We start from the raw sequence: 15123 nt of genomic DNA on the forward strand, positions 1-15123 counted from the left end.
TGTCTGAATCCTTCCTCAAAGCTATTTCCCAAAAAGTAAGAGTGTCCTGAGGCACAGTACCTTTTAGAGGTATGGGCAGGAACAGCTACTGCAATGCAAACTGTTCAGCTGGTAACTGGAGAAATAAAGATTTGCTACAAGTCACCCAGAGAGATCCTGTCATCCACAATGAGGACCTAATCCTGGAGAAAGATTCCTAGAACTAAAAATATTCCTTTCCCAGAGATCTGCAGAACAGCTCCTCTGGATTTTGCGGTAGGAAGAAATACACGTGTTTCTTCAGGGAAGGGAGGCACGTGTGTGTTTGCCACAGTATAAGAGGTGAGAAAAAGAAAGTATCCATATTACCCAACTAAAACCGGTACAGTTGCAAGTGATTTCAAAGGCAAGCTGAACTGATTAGAGATAAGTATCAAACAGCTGAGAATGGAATATTTTCAAATGTATTTAATTTCAAAATGCAGATATTCTCATTTGCATGTAACAGTTGGTTTTCTCAGATTTTCTAAATTCTAAGTTGCTATGCTAATCTCTAGAAGAAATACAGAAACAGCACTGCATGAGATTTATTTACTTGCTAAGTGTTAAACACAGCAGCACTTTTCCCAGGGAATATCAACAGAGCTTGTTTTTGTCCTGTGCCCCACAAAAAGATGACAACACCAATGCTCCCATTAGGCTCAGTAAAATTAAATCACTGCTCTTTGGTTTCGTTAGTCAAGATGATGGACCACTATTCCAGTGCACACAGTACAGCCGGCCTCTGCCCTTCACTTTTTGAGCCAATACCAAAACGTAAGTGTTTGCAGAAAGAAAGTCAACAGAGGCTGCAAGAGGATACAAATCCTCCTGCAGTGATCCTGGGCACACATACCCCCTGTATGCACCTCAGCCAAGGCCAAAAACAGAACAGACTTTAGCTGCAATCTTAACAGCCTTGCTCTTTTCAACTTCTGCAATAGATTCCTTTGCCTTCAACGGGTTAAATTCTTACAGCCACCTACCTTCACATTGTGAATGTCAGTAGCTCTTTGATTTTACAATGAACAAGTAAAGCGCCATTTCCCAATTTCACCAGTCAAAGGGACCTGCTTTAGAAGTCTGCACACAGGTCAGATTGCATAAAATTGTGGAGAATTCAACAGGATCAAAATACTTTAAGCCCACAAAGCCAGTAACTTACAGCTCATTACAATTCAGGTTACAAAGTGTGCTGGGTTTGGCTGGGGGACAGTTAGTTTTCTCCACAGTAGTTGGTCTGGGGCTCTGTTTTGGGTTTGTCCTGGAAACAGTGTTGGTAACACCAGGATGTTTTGCATACAGCTGAGCAAGCGGGTTTACACAAAGTCAGGGCCTTTTCCGCTCCTCACCCCTACCAGGAGGGGGCTGAGGGTACACTAGGAGTTGGGAGGGGACACAGCCAGGACAGCTGATCCCAGCTGACCCAAGGGATGCTCCATATGGCATCATGCTCATCATATAAAGCAGGGAAAGAAGGAGGACGGGAGGACCTCCAGAGTGATACCATTTGTCTTCCCAAGTCACTGTTACACTCGGCAGAGCCCTGTTTTTCAGGAGGTAGCTGAACACCTGCCTGCCCATGGGAAGCAGTGAATGAATCCCTTGTTTTGCTTTGCTTAAGCACACAGCTTTTGCTTTCCCTACTGAACTGTCTTCATCTCAACCCACGAGCTTTGTCACTTTTACTCTGCTGATTCTCTCCCCCATCCCACTGCGGGGGAGTGAGCAAGCGGCTGCGTGGGCTCTGCTTGCCAACTGGGGTTAAACCATGACCCAAAGAGACTGAACCTTTATGTAGCTACTTAATCATTATGCATTGGAACATCCCTCAAATGAATAGTTCAAAGAAACAAACTGCTGAGGTGCAGGTGCTATGCTAACTTTTATAAAGGCCCAACTAAGGCAGACAAGACAAATGCTCCCACCACCAACTTTTCTTTGAAATACCAGCATGCATTACCTGTTTTAGCTTCATGTAAAAAGTTTCTGTGAAGGTTTTCCTGCTGAAGTACCAGAAGCGTTCATTGGCAGGATACACACGCACAACAGTCTCCAGCAAAAACCTGACTGGCTCTACCACTTCAGTAACAACCATATCCACAGCCACAGTCATGAAGACACGCTTATCTGCAACACAAAAACGAGTCACATACAGAAAAATCAAAGTTCAAATTTGTAAACTGCTGTTCGAATTGAAAACCTTTTCTGTGTAATTACTGATTCTACTGCACCTGTTTTATTTAGCTGATTTCTACTCCTTAATGCCTGTTGCACAGAATGAGAGCGTGCATTAACCAGTGTACCAAGAACTCTGACAACTGTATAAACTAAAGACAGTATGTCCTTGTCTTAAAGGCAGGGGCAAAACATCAAGCAAAGAAAACACCACTGAGATACATGATCCCCATGAGACAAAAGGAACATGCACAGGATAAGGTCACATTTTGAAGTGTAGACTTTTAAAGAGTTTTGTTATACACTACTAGAAATAACTTGGTTTGAAAATCCATCAGCAGGAACAGTGACTCTGGCTGTGTATACTTGGATATGACTTTAAGGAACTAATGTGAGCTCTGCTTTCGGACAGGAAACAAACTCCAGATCTACATTCAGAGTTTTTACACCCCATCAGAGAACACAAATTCCAGCATTAGGAACTGTGCTACATAATCAAGCACTTGACTGCACCACTGCCAGCTGCCCCAGGATGCAGGGCATGAAATGCTATTTGTAATCGACTCACCTCACAGTTAAAAGAAACAGAACAGCAATGCCTGCTGTTCACAGTGCTCTGCTGAGTACAGATGGTAAAAAAAAAACTTGCACATGGCTCAGGACCCAAAAATCCCGGTAACCAGGGACAGATACATCAGCCCCAAACACTGATTTAATGTCTCCCAGTCAGTAACATGCCATTCTGTGAACAACTATTCACAGCTCTATGTTAACCACGTTTATACAGAAAAATTCCTAGTGATGGATTCTTGGAACGTAATGGTGCAGACATGCACCCTGACTGCCAGGAGAAAGGACACACACCAAACCCCTGTCGGGCAAAACAAATATCCTGATTAGAATCCACTACCTTTAGGAGTTTCCTCATTAAGTACAAGAAACATGGGTGCATTAGGATTCCACATTCCAGTAATGACATAAGCCTTCCCATCAGAACTCTTTCCCATGGATTCCTACAAATAAAATCATACAGGATTCTATTAGAGTTATGGTTTGAGATCAAAGAGATTGAGTACAGGGAGGGAAAACAGTTCTAGGAACCTCAGAGTAAGGCTGTGTTTACTCCACAGAACACAATCTACACTAAGAATATGAAATAATGGAATGAGTTATTCCTAGTATGAGGCAAGTACATGCTTCCTCAAGTCTTCTGGAACAGTTCCTACAGATCTAATAGGCCTCTTTGGTAGCCTCTTTATGGATGGAAGGAGATTGATGTTCCCTCTCTGCAACCCAGTTTGTCATGGAGAAATAGGAGTGACCAAGTTCTCCAGATTTAAATATGGAGCAGTGAGGTTGAAAGGAAAACACAAATGCCTATTCATATGCTACAGTCAAGAAATGGACTAACGAGTCATTAAATCCAGCAGTTCAAAGTAACTGGAGTGTAAATGTAAACAGAATTCCAGGTGGAGTAAAGCCAGGAATTCAAATATCAAATACAGTAAAAAGGTGTTACATAGGTTTATAGAAGCTACAACACTTTACAACTGATTATCATTTATTCAGTTTTATGATCAAACAATAAAAAGGGAACTAATTTCAGCAAACAAAATCAGGAAAAATGAGCTAGTAGATACAAACAGGCAAATAAACAAGTTCTACAAGAGAATACTGACAGGTGGAACCAGCAGCACAAGCACAGAAATGGACAGGGCAAAACTGGGACAACTGCAGAGCCACAAAAGGTCTGAAGGGTTTAACTCAAGCACTTCATAACTTGAAAAGGGCTGTATTCTGATCCACAGAGAAAAAGTTATTATTTGGTAATAACACAGAAAGCATCATATAATTTTGTAGTTCTCTTACAAACAGTCCTAAGAAATTAAATACAGTAGAAGAGAAGTGAACACTTCACACTCTGAGAAAGAATTTCAAATCAAATGAAGGAAAAAAAGGTAAAGTTTTCAGCCCCTTGGAAAAATAAGAGCACTTCCCTGGCACCCAAACATAAAAGCAATTACTTGCTCTAAATTTTTAGGGAATATGCTTAACACAATACAGAAAGCTCAGTTATTTTAACAACCTGATCTGTGCCTCAGCAATTGAACAAAAAACAGATGCCACAGGTTTCAACATGAACTGAAATAATCTGTCCATCTTATGTTTTAAGATATCAAATCCCAGGATTTAAGCAAAAAAACCCAAACAAAACAAAAGAGAGGGTTTTTTTGTTGGGTTTTCCTGGGGCTTTTTTCCAATCACCTCTATCTTATTAGAGCTTATCAGAGCTAAGTATTACCATGTCTAGTAAATGCATGTCACTGTTCTTCACATTTCGTCCAGGGCTTAGCAGCATCCCAAAACACCTATGAAGTGTATTTAAAACAAAAACAAAAAGGGAAAAAATGAAAAAGGATACACATTAGCTTTTCAAAACACTAAAGTATTTGCTTGAACATAATGGACAGTCACATACTGCTTCTAATCTAAAGAAAACCTTCCGGAGCAGTTTTTTTGTTGGTGTTATGGCAACGCTCAGGAAACATCACATCATATGTTCTAGAAAAGACAGTGGAATCATTTCCCAGAAAGAAGGTGGCAGAAATTAGCACCTGACCTGTGAAAACATGATCATTCTTAAGGACAACCTAGAACACTGAGTTTAAAGACACCAACAATTCCATCAGGGATGGAGACTGCAGGAAGAAATTCACTCTCTCCCCAGTCCGTTTTAAAAATTGTTCTCATGCAATCATAGGAAAAGTTACAAACTCATCCATTCTATCATCCATAATGGCACTGGTGTAAAATATCATGTATCACCATGACCCTTAAAAAAAAAAAAAAAACCACAACAATTTGCTCAAATTTTAGACTTCATTTTCCATTTTTTAAATCTGAATTTGCATATTATACAGGGCCTTGAATTCCAGCCCAATTATTTTACAAGAAAATTTTCTTATATTTTTAAGAGAAAAAAAAAATTGTGATTCTCCAGAGATTCAGATTTTCGAACTTTGTGACTACTGAAGGCACAAATCTGGGTCTGAAGTTTCTGCAAATCATCTTTATCTCTCTCTCCTTTGAACATACTCCATTATGAATAAAAAACACCAAATAGAATGATGTATTTGTAACAAACTGCAAGCTGTTTTGCACTGGCTTTTTAGATCTCAAATGAGAAAACTTAAAAAAAAAAAAAAACCACAACAATTTGAAAGCAATTCCATTCTGAAATATTATAAAAAATTGGGGTTGTATTTTGGAGGGTTTTGCTTCAAGAATTTTTTCTTCTGTTCAGCTCAGTTCTCTGAGATAATCAGACAAAACAGTTTTTATCACTGACCCTCAGAATAATATGCTAAACAATATTGCTTAGATACATGAACACTAGCAACTATCATTTTAATAACACTATTAACTGTAAAAGTCTTAAGATATGCAATTACTATTGCATATCTTACCCAGTAAGTTCTCCCCTATTACACTTGGGTATATGATTTTCATTTTCCACCCCATTACACTCAACAGTAACTTACATCCACAACTGTATTTTCCCTTCTCCATACTCTGTCACTACTAGAATCCTAAAAATCCAAGTGGTAAATAAAAGAGGGGACGACAATTTTGATTTCTCTATATCCATATGCAGTGCCGTGTGAAGCACCCAAGGCAGCTCAGATGCAGGACCTGGATTTAGCAGGACAAGTTGGATTCCCTGAGAGACAAATCAGAGCAGGCAGAACCTGCCAGCACACTTACTACTGACTTACTCCCTCTTGTTCCTGGGGCAGAAATAGCTCTGAGAGGGATATAATGGATAATAGTAGGGGAGTCACCACCTTCTGCTAAAGAGAACTGTAAAGCCGAGATCCAGAGGCAAAATGTCTGTGCCTTCCACAGCCAACAGCTCCCAGATCCTACTCTTGCTGTGCATCGCTCAGATGGACACAAGTTCTCATGTATGCCAGACAAAATTTTAGGGAAGTATGTTTAGAGGAGAACAGTGGGAGTCAGGAACAAGTAACCCCTGCCTCTCACAGAAGGGAATTATGATGCCTGACAGCATCCTGCTGCAAAAGCAGTCAGGGTTTGTCTTCCCTCTTATTTCAAAGAGCAAGAGGAGTTTAAATAAGTTCAGGAGCCTCACTTGCAGAAGAGCTGGATTCTACCCAAATGGTTTCTAACACATTCAGCCTCCAGTGTGAGGAGGTTCAGTCACACCCCTGAGATTCAAAGTGACCTGCACAGACTGTGGGCCTCGCTCTCACTTCTACCAGGCTGGGTTTCTGCACCTACAGTGCTACTGAGCTGCTCTGTGCACTTGCACACACTGCACTGGTTTCTAGCCCAGCAAGAAAAAAAGAACTGAAATTATTATTCATTAACGTATATTTCCATTTATAAAATACAGATGTTATCCACAGAAAAGGCCAATGGTGTTAAAACAGTAACAAGTGACAGGACAAAGGGGAATGGCTTCCCACTGACAGAGGGCAGGGTTAGATTAGGGATTGGGAAGAAATTGGTCCCTGTGAGGGTGGGGAGGCCCTGGCACAGGTTGCCCAGAGAAGTTGTGGCTGCCCCTGGATCCCTGCAAGTGTCCAAGGCCAGGTTGGATGGGGTTTGGAGCGACCTGGGCTAGTGGAAGGTGTCCCTCCCCATGGCAGGGGGTGGAATGAGGTGAGTTCTAAGGTCCCTTCCAACCCAAACCGTTCTGGGATTCTGTGATCTTTAAGAGTTTTCAGTACTGCTGATCAACCAACCAATATTCTGTAATTCAGTTCTAAAGACACCAGTCTAGACCTTAACTCAAGCTGTAGCTACATAACTCAGGATTAACTCTCCTGTATGACTGTTATCACACTGTATTTAAACACCACTGTACTGACAAAATAGTCAATCCTCCCATGTGTCAGAATGAAAGGCTATTTCACTTTCAGAATAACTTCCTTAAAGCCCCTGAATCCCATAAACAACTGAGACCTGACATCCCACATTGTGGGGCTGAACCTATGCAGTGAATGAACATCATTCCTTTACCTGCTTTGATCTAGATGGAAACCTGGCCAACCTCAGGGCAAACAGGGCCCAAAGGCAGGAAGGGCCAAAGAACTCCCCTGAGAGCGGCCTCCTGCAAGGCCCTAAGCCAGCCCCAGGCCCTGCCTCAATACCAGGAGGGGCCAGTTCCTCTGAGCAGTAACAGCTTTGACCTTCTGAGGCCATGACAAAAGAGTCTTGAAATCTCTACACCAGAGACCAAATTTCTTCAGCAGTATTTTTTTGCTCTCTAATTTCCACTTAGAAATACTTCTGAAGACACACTAAACTGCCTAAAAACTCACTGTCTGATGTAACCTGCATTCACCTTTTACACTGTTTTTGAATTTTAATACTGTGCAGGGTTAAGACAATCTAAAATTACTTACAAGCCTGTGTATGTCATGCCAATTAAATAACTTTTTCACAGCAAAGCTAGTGGGGATAAAAATAACATCCTAATTGAATATCCTAAACAACACCAAAATAAAAGCTAATTTCTAAGAAAGGTAGCTTTACTTCAGGGAGAAAAACAATCAAAAGATATTCAGAAATGCTTCACTAACTGAATGCTGAAGCCAAAATTATTTAAATTAAAGATATATTGAAAATAGGTGGGTTTTTTTAAAGCCGATGAGTAGCAAAAGCACAGTTTTACACCACAGAAGAACCGTGATAAATTCTGCTTTAGATTCCTTGCCTAAAGTTTTCCTTTCATTTTTGAAGTAGGAGCCTGAAAGCAAGTCAAGAGATCAATCTTATGTTTTGGGACAGCTGGGGGCAGGTTTTCTTGATTCTGATGTTACCTTGAATTTCCTTTTCACTAGAATGGAATTCTCCTGTTGTTACTCTTTTGATAAGATTGCCATCTGGTGGCATTAATTCTATTGTGCAATCATATTTGTGTTATTGCTGTATTTTTTTCTGTCCCATAACTCATAAAGTCAGAGAAAAGTGCATTAAATACTGTTCTTTCAAAAATTTAAGCTTCACCATTTTTACAAGACTCTTACCTTTCGATGGCCAGTTCTTTGTTTGAGAGTTGCTGAACTGTGATCACCACTTTCTTCTCAATTCCCTGTTTAAGCTTGAAATACAGTTTATCTCTATCCTTTGGCACAGGACTAAAAGAATAGAAACATTCTTAAGCACAGGTATAGAACATGAACTGGTAAACACAGAAAAGATCTCACATTTTCTAAATTTCCAATAAATTCGAAATTTATTAGCTCTTAAAAAAAAAATTAAAAAAGAGATCACTGGACTGTATTTACTCAAGAAAATTGTTTTGACTCAAGTTTTTAACATACTTCCTACCATCTCTTCCATTTACACAGGCACACCTTGAGTATCCCTACCTGAAATCATACATTGAAATTAACTTGAAAAAAGGTATCCTGGATTTTAACCTTTTTACAGAAAAAAAACCACAGAGAAGAAAATTGTAAAAGCAAAACAACAGCTTCCTTTTTATAACAAGTCTGATCATGAAAGGAGGTCAAATGAATTTTGCTGCAGCACAGTGGTCGTGCATTCCGAAAGCAGTTGTGTGGTTTTTTTCAAAGAGTTCTCTGCTTTTCCTTTTCCTTTCTGATTACCTAAAATTTCCTTTTCCATCATCTTCTTTGACTTCTAAGGAGACACTGAAAGTGTACACATCACTGTCTGGAGTGGGAAGAACAAAGTCCTTCACGTGGTCAGATGCTTGTTTGGATGAACGCTTGAATGCTGTGGAGAAACTGTATAAAATCCGACTGACCTGCAGAAAAGCCAAAGAATCAAGAGTTTAACCCAAAATAAGAGTATTTTTCATGGGGTATTGTGATGTGGTTTTGGAGGTCACAGAAACACTGTTACGTCTCTTATGCTGAACACAAACATGCCTCATGTAACACAAAACACTCAGCATTGGGTGTTTAATAACTAAGCCAATTCACTAACATCCCCCATTTCCATTCCTGACACATTCCCTGCTCATGTCATGCTCAGTCAGTTAATATAAATTACAAGATCAGGAATGCAGCTCATTAGAGGACCTGGATAATGTGTTTTTCAGGTTGTGTAACAACACAACATACAGCTTGCTCTGGCAGATATCAAAAAACAAGATTTCTTCTTTTTCAACCTTTATTCTTCTACCCTAAAAAGTCCTTTTCTCCTAAACTGTCACATAGTTCTTCCTAAAATATGTAGGGAATGGCACTGTAAGATGGTTCTTTATAATTCAAAAGGTCTACATTGCAACTTTAGTTTGAAACATACCCAAATGAGGCCTGAAAATAGAGTATTTGTCTTAACCTTAAGCTTTCTAAATCTTCCCATTAACGGTGCACTTTGGAGTTGTATTGAAATACTAAAAGAAACAAATTATATTAATATTCATGTATGACTGCTAACATATTTTTCAAGGTACTATATACCATTTCCACATCTGAACAATCTCTTAAATGTCGCATGGTAAAAGGGATAAGAGCAGTATTTTAATACTTACAGCCTCTTTAATCTCACAGGAGAAAACATGGATCTGGAACTCTTCTGTTCCACAGCTGCTTTCCGTAAATGCAAAGCAGTCACTCTCTGCAGTCCCGTTCTGCCCACGCACACAGAACAACACCTTGTAGATGGGGAACGAGGCAATCTCCACGTTGCTGCACTGATCTATTATTCTGGCACGGAAAGGAGAAGGGAAGATCAAAGGAACAAGTCAGTACGACAGGCAGGCCTCACTAAAAGGTTTTTCTGCAATCAGATAAACAAGGATCGAAACTTTAATTACTGCTGGTAATTGGTGTCTGGAAAACCCATCTCACACTGGGTTGGGATGTGGGAGGGGGGCTAGGACTCGAAAATTGGATTTTAGGGCTCTCAAACCATGACAACACCCAACATCTTGTGTCTGGGTGACAGTTGCCATCATAAGAGCCTGGAGTGTAATTCCCTAATTCAAATGAAATATTGTGTACCATTGAAGGAAATATTAAATTGCATTTAAAGAGTAAAGTGGAAGAAAATAATACAGGTGCTTGAAGGTCCTTCTGTCTTCCTCCAGAAGATGGTAGTCAAATAAGTTCAGGCAAAGAAGGAAATCTAAACATATCCTTCAGGTGCCTTGGTATCTGAGCTTAAAAATAAAACCTTGGATATTGAGATGCTCCCCACTTCTGGATTCAAGACTGCTACAGGTGCATTTGTAGTGCACCCTGATTAAGAACCCTTGACTCTCTCATCACTAATTAAAAGACCCTTATCACGTGAGAAAAGTAAATGTTTTCTAGTTTCTAGAGACTGTCAGCACCTACATCATGAGGCACATGCAGGTCTGAGCTGGCTTGGGCACAGCAGTGGCTGCAAACACAGATCAGCACCTCAACTCCACCACATTTGTGGGAGGGTCTAAAACTAACACTTCTGGAGCAAAGCCAAGGCCAGCAGGACTCCTGTTTTCTCAACACATGTACCTTGGAGGGCATTACAGACCAGGGAGGTTGGAGGTATTATCAGCTCTCCCTTTCCAGTATCTCTCTTATTATCACATTTGAACAGAGATGCTGTAGAAGGAGCTGCTTTTGCTCACACTGTACAGCAACTGTACTACCAGCCATGCACTGCAGGGGAAATCTGAGCTCATGTTTTGTTGCTTCAAAGGAATTTCTCAAAATTAACTGTCTTCAGACAAACTTCAGGCACAAATCCAGCAATTCTACTTCCCTTTGCGAGCAGCCAAGTCAAAAACCACCTCTTATGTGTCTGATCAAGCAACAAACGAAACGCTTGGTGTCTTACCTTACAGAGCCTTCTGGAATGTTGGGAACATAGAGAGTTACAGGTAGAGGGGCTTGACTGGAGGACTTCATGTTTGCCATGGCATGGAGAGCTTCGGGTTCATTGCGAGGGGCTGACACCTTTGTGCAGCCCAAGTAGGCGAGTTTGTTAAACAATACGCTGTCCTCTTCCAGGGGCTCACTGGGAGAGCACGGCCTTGGGGCAGAGACTTCTAGAAATGAAGAAACCACTTCTTTTACCATTTGCTTTTATTTTTACATAGTTTTTTTCTGAATGAATTCCATAGCAAAGTCTCCTATGTTTTCTAGGGATGGATACAAGAGTCGACAGCCCAGCTCCAATAGGAAGAAATCCACTTGGCAGATTAATATTAACGTGAAGTCTGTTCTAATCTACTGTACGTTGCCAAGTGTGGCATGGGGACAAATTGCCTCTTGATTCCCTTCAGCAAGCACTAGAACACAGCACAGACATTCCAAACCTTTCTAAGTAATCTGTCCTGTTATTTCTATTTATTACTAGAGATGATATTGCCATAATGCTTAAATCATAAAGGTTGCAAAACTGAATTATTCCTGTTGGGGCTGGAGTGGGGCAAGGGGAAAGTATCTACAAGTATTTCTTTGTTCTTGCTAAAGGTTGTGTTCTGTTTGAAGCATGTCAAGCAGGGAGCCAGTAAGGTAAGTTTCTCAAAAATACAGCACACATGTAATTAAGAGATGGGTGTTTCCATTTCACATAAACTGTCTATCTTATTCTACCACAAAACCTTCTTTCTTTTATTTACCAAGAGGTACTGTGGGAATTACCTAACAGAATATCACAGAAGTGTTCTGCATGCTGCTGAGGTAAAAAAAATTCTAATTCAAGGCACACAGAGACAGCCAGAGCCTTGTATTCCTAATATATGTAATGGAATATATATGTTTTATATTGTACCTTTATATATATATATATATATATATACACATCAATATATTTGACATAAAATATATACAATATAGTTTACCTAAAAAGCTTTAACTCCTTTCCTTTTCACCAAAATTTCAAACACCAGAAAAGTACCACAATAATTCCTATATCGAATCCAAATCTGGCCTTACTGCTATCTGGCTACAGGAGCAGAGCTGAACAGTTTCAGGTTGCTCAGGGTGTATTTCATTCGCAGGCAGCATTGCCAGTGAACACTGTCCTGAAAATTCTGGTTCCCCAGCAGCAGCAGCTCCACCTCAACTATCACTGTCATCCATTCAGCAAATCATATGATCCTTAGTTCCAATTCATCCAGGGCTGGAGACAAAATGAAAATTATCAACCAGAGCAGCACAGAGCATCAATCTGATGATAATCTATTCCCATCTATAATCCTCAACTAATAAGAAGAGGAAGTCCCAGTAGAATTTTGGAATGAAGCTCCAGAAAGCTTTATATTTGTTTTAAGGTTAACTTGAAAGTGCACAAAGAAAACCTTGCCTTGTGTGACTAAAGGGGGAAGCATCCAGGCAATACCTGTTGTAGAAGGGTCCAAAACAAGGTGCAGAGATGGTGGGTTTGCCTGCCCTGCTGGGCCATCTGCAGCGGCCTGGCCACTGCCATCACTGCAACCTTCCTGGAGAGCATAGACATTTTGGTTCTTCTCAGAATCCCTCAGAATCTCTTCCATTGCCTTCTCCAACTGATCATCTCCATTGGAAAATACCTGCAAGCACAAGGAAATTTTTAAAGTTTTATTTTCACTGCTATTTTTCAAACATACAGTCTTGCTCATGGCAAAAGTTAAGAAACTTTGCTGAATGAGACAACGCACTAAGAATCAACAACATTAAGTCAAATACAATCCAGTGTCACATCCCATTACATAAAATGGTCATGTTCTCACTGCTTATCCAACAACCATCCATCAGACAACTACAGACCTCTCTTAAAATAACTGCTTTGTGTACTTAGATCCTCCATTCAGAGCAAAGGCCAGACTTTGCTACAGATTAAAGAAAATTTTACTTTCTTAGTAACATCCAGTGCATTTCAGTTGTTTCTGCAATTGCCCCTCACATAGGAGGGGTGCAAGTCTAAGGAAAGGGCAAAACAATGCCAAAACATCTCCCTAGGAAAAAACAATGCAGCCTTTCACAAGAACCAGCTTTTCAGACAAAGGAAAACGATGGCCAAGGCTGCATCGTGGATTCTGCCTCCAGGTCACCTGCCCCTTTCCAGACTAAAGAAGGAGCCAGTGTTCAACACAGACAGAAATCATGGCTGTAAATAACTCCCAAACAGTTCTGCTGTGACAAACCAAGTCATTACTGTCATTACAAGGGGAACAAATTTCTGTTGTTCCAAGCAGACCAAACCCAGTAAATCAGCCACTCCAACTCAAGTGGGGAAATGTACAATTAACCAATCAGCTGCCATCCAACTGCTAAAATATTCTGCTGTTTAGAGGTTTTAAAAAAGGTCTTAGTCATGCCTAAAGTAGCACTAAGCAGGAAAACTAAATTAAAAACTAAAACCCAAGATCCTCTGTGGTCTAGTCCTATGAAGTCTAATTTCATGCTTTTGAGATAACAGCATTCAGAGTCTCTGATCCCTAAATAAAGACTATTTCTCAAGCTTTAAAGTAAACCTCATTCTTTGAAAAGAACTTTTTAGTCCTTTACTAATATACAAATCCACAGAATACACACAAAGCTGATCCCTGAAGACGTTATTAAAAGAAACCTCAACTGCCACTTTTGGACAGATTTGCTTAATCCGAGCTGTTAATGTCATTGGGAATGAGTAAGGACAAAAATCACAGTCTCAGAGTCTCCTCAAGCACACACAAGTATCTTTAATTCAATATTCAAAAGAAGTTGCAATCTTTAGATCAATACAAATATTGCTACATATTTTAAAAAAAAAAAAATCATAGCAAACCTTTAGCTGAGGTTTTTCATCTTTTCCAGAGGTGTCCTCAGGTTGCTGATGAACCAAGACAAATTCTTCATTAATTAACGGGGATACAGTTTCAGGAATCCTACTAGTTTTGCTAAATGATGTTTTGACTTCCATCTCAGGTCAGTATTCTCTTCCTGCCACCAGAAACTAATAAAGAAGGAAAAATGTTCAATAATGAGTTTATTGAACACCATAGGTTAATAGATGTAACATGAAGTTATTGTGGATTAATATAACACTTAAAATTATATTACTGTATTTACTATATTCCCCGAACTCTGATTTCATTGGTATAAGGAACCTGATGATTTTTATGGCAGTGCTTAAAAATCCTATGATTTAACAGCAAAGGCTGTTATCTCAGTGTATCAATAACAAAGGAGGAAGTTCACCTCAGAGCTTTCACTTCCCGTTTTTAATCTTCCCGAGTCTGCTCCCTCTGCCTCCCCAGTTCTTGCCCTTGGTTCTCCCTCATACAGGGTATGTTCCTTACTCAGAGTACCACAGATCATGTGAACATACAGATTTCCAAAATCTGCACACCAAAGCGTACACTCTCCACATAAAAACACATTTAGCAATTGATTATGTCAGGGGCTTTTACTGTCCTTTAGGTCTCCAGATGATGAAGTCAAAAGTGACACCACCCCACAATCACCTCCTTCTCAGCAAATTTCCCTGAAACCACGTGCAACAGTTAAAATTAACCACACCACTTAAAAAAAAAGAATAAACACAAACCACAACAAAACTGTAAGTATTATGGAAACCAAGAACAAGTTTTCCCTTGTCTACATAACAAAATATAAATGTAGAAACAAAGGAAAAGAGCAAAATAATGGTCAGCCTCGAAATTACATGTTCACAGAAAAACACAGAACTGAAACGATTCTGAGCACTCCAGCATGGGGACAGCTCCTGTAGGCATCCACCAAATAAAGCCAGTATCACCTACACTAACTCAGAATGTCTTTCCTGATTCCTTAGGTTGAGCCTCACCCTGACCTTCCCAGCAGCACCACAAAGCAGAACTGTGCCACCTTTGCTCCTCTTATGGTTCCAAATCACCCAGTGATGAAGGACAGGATGGTAATTTAGGTCCAGCAATAGGGAACCACAGAAACAGAATGTAAAATAAAAGCTGTGCATGTTCCCCCCAGTCTG

At 40.0% G+C, this 15123-nt stretch overlaps 1 protein-coding gene across 7 annotated transcripts in view; it reads right to left on the reverse strand.

Annotated features, from left to right (window-relative positions):
• RABGAP1L (RAB GTPase activating protein 1 like) overlaps window positions 1-15123 on the reverse strand; it is a 225616-nt gene that overhangs the window by 192685 nt on the left and 17808 nt on the right. For 5 of the 7 annotated variants that reach the window (XM_027665271.1, XM_027665272.1, XM_027665270.1 and 2 more), the window contains 9 exons: window positions 13939-14106; window positions 12532-12721; window positions 11023-11233; window positions 9731-9905; window positions 8838-8998; window positions 8253-8363; window positions 4499-4565; window positions 3107-3209; window positions 1982-2148 (listed from right to left, as the gene is read on the reverse strand). In XM_027665271.1, coding sequence (XP_027521072.1) covers window positions 1982-2148; window positions 3107-3209; window positions 4499-4565; window positions 8253-8363; window positions 8838-8998; window positions 9731-9905; window positions 11023-11233; window positions 12532-12721; window positions 13939-14073 — 1320 coding nt within the window. In that variant the 5' untranslated portion in view covers window positions 14074-14106. The remainder of the gene's footprint in view (window positions 1-1981; window positions 2149-3106; window positions 3210-4498; window positions 4566-8252; window positions 8364-8837; window positions 8999-9730; window positions 9906-11022; window positions 11234-12531; window positions 12722-13938; window positions 14107-15123) is intronic. The other 2 variants (XM_027665273.1, XM_027665275.1) reach the window with 1 other exon arrangement.

The sequence above is a fragment of the Corapipo altera genome, unplaced genomic scaffold, assembly GCF_003945725.1.
Source record: "Corapipo altera isolate COAL_440 unplaced genomic scaffold, ASM394572v1 316, whole genome shotgun sequence".
Lineage (NCBI taxonomy): Eukaryota > Metazoa > Chordata > Aves > Passeriformes > Pipridae > Corapipo > Corapipo altera.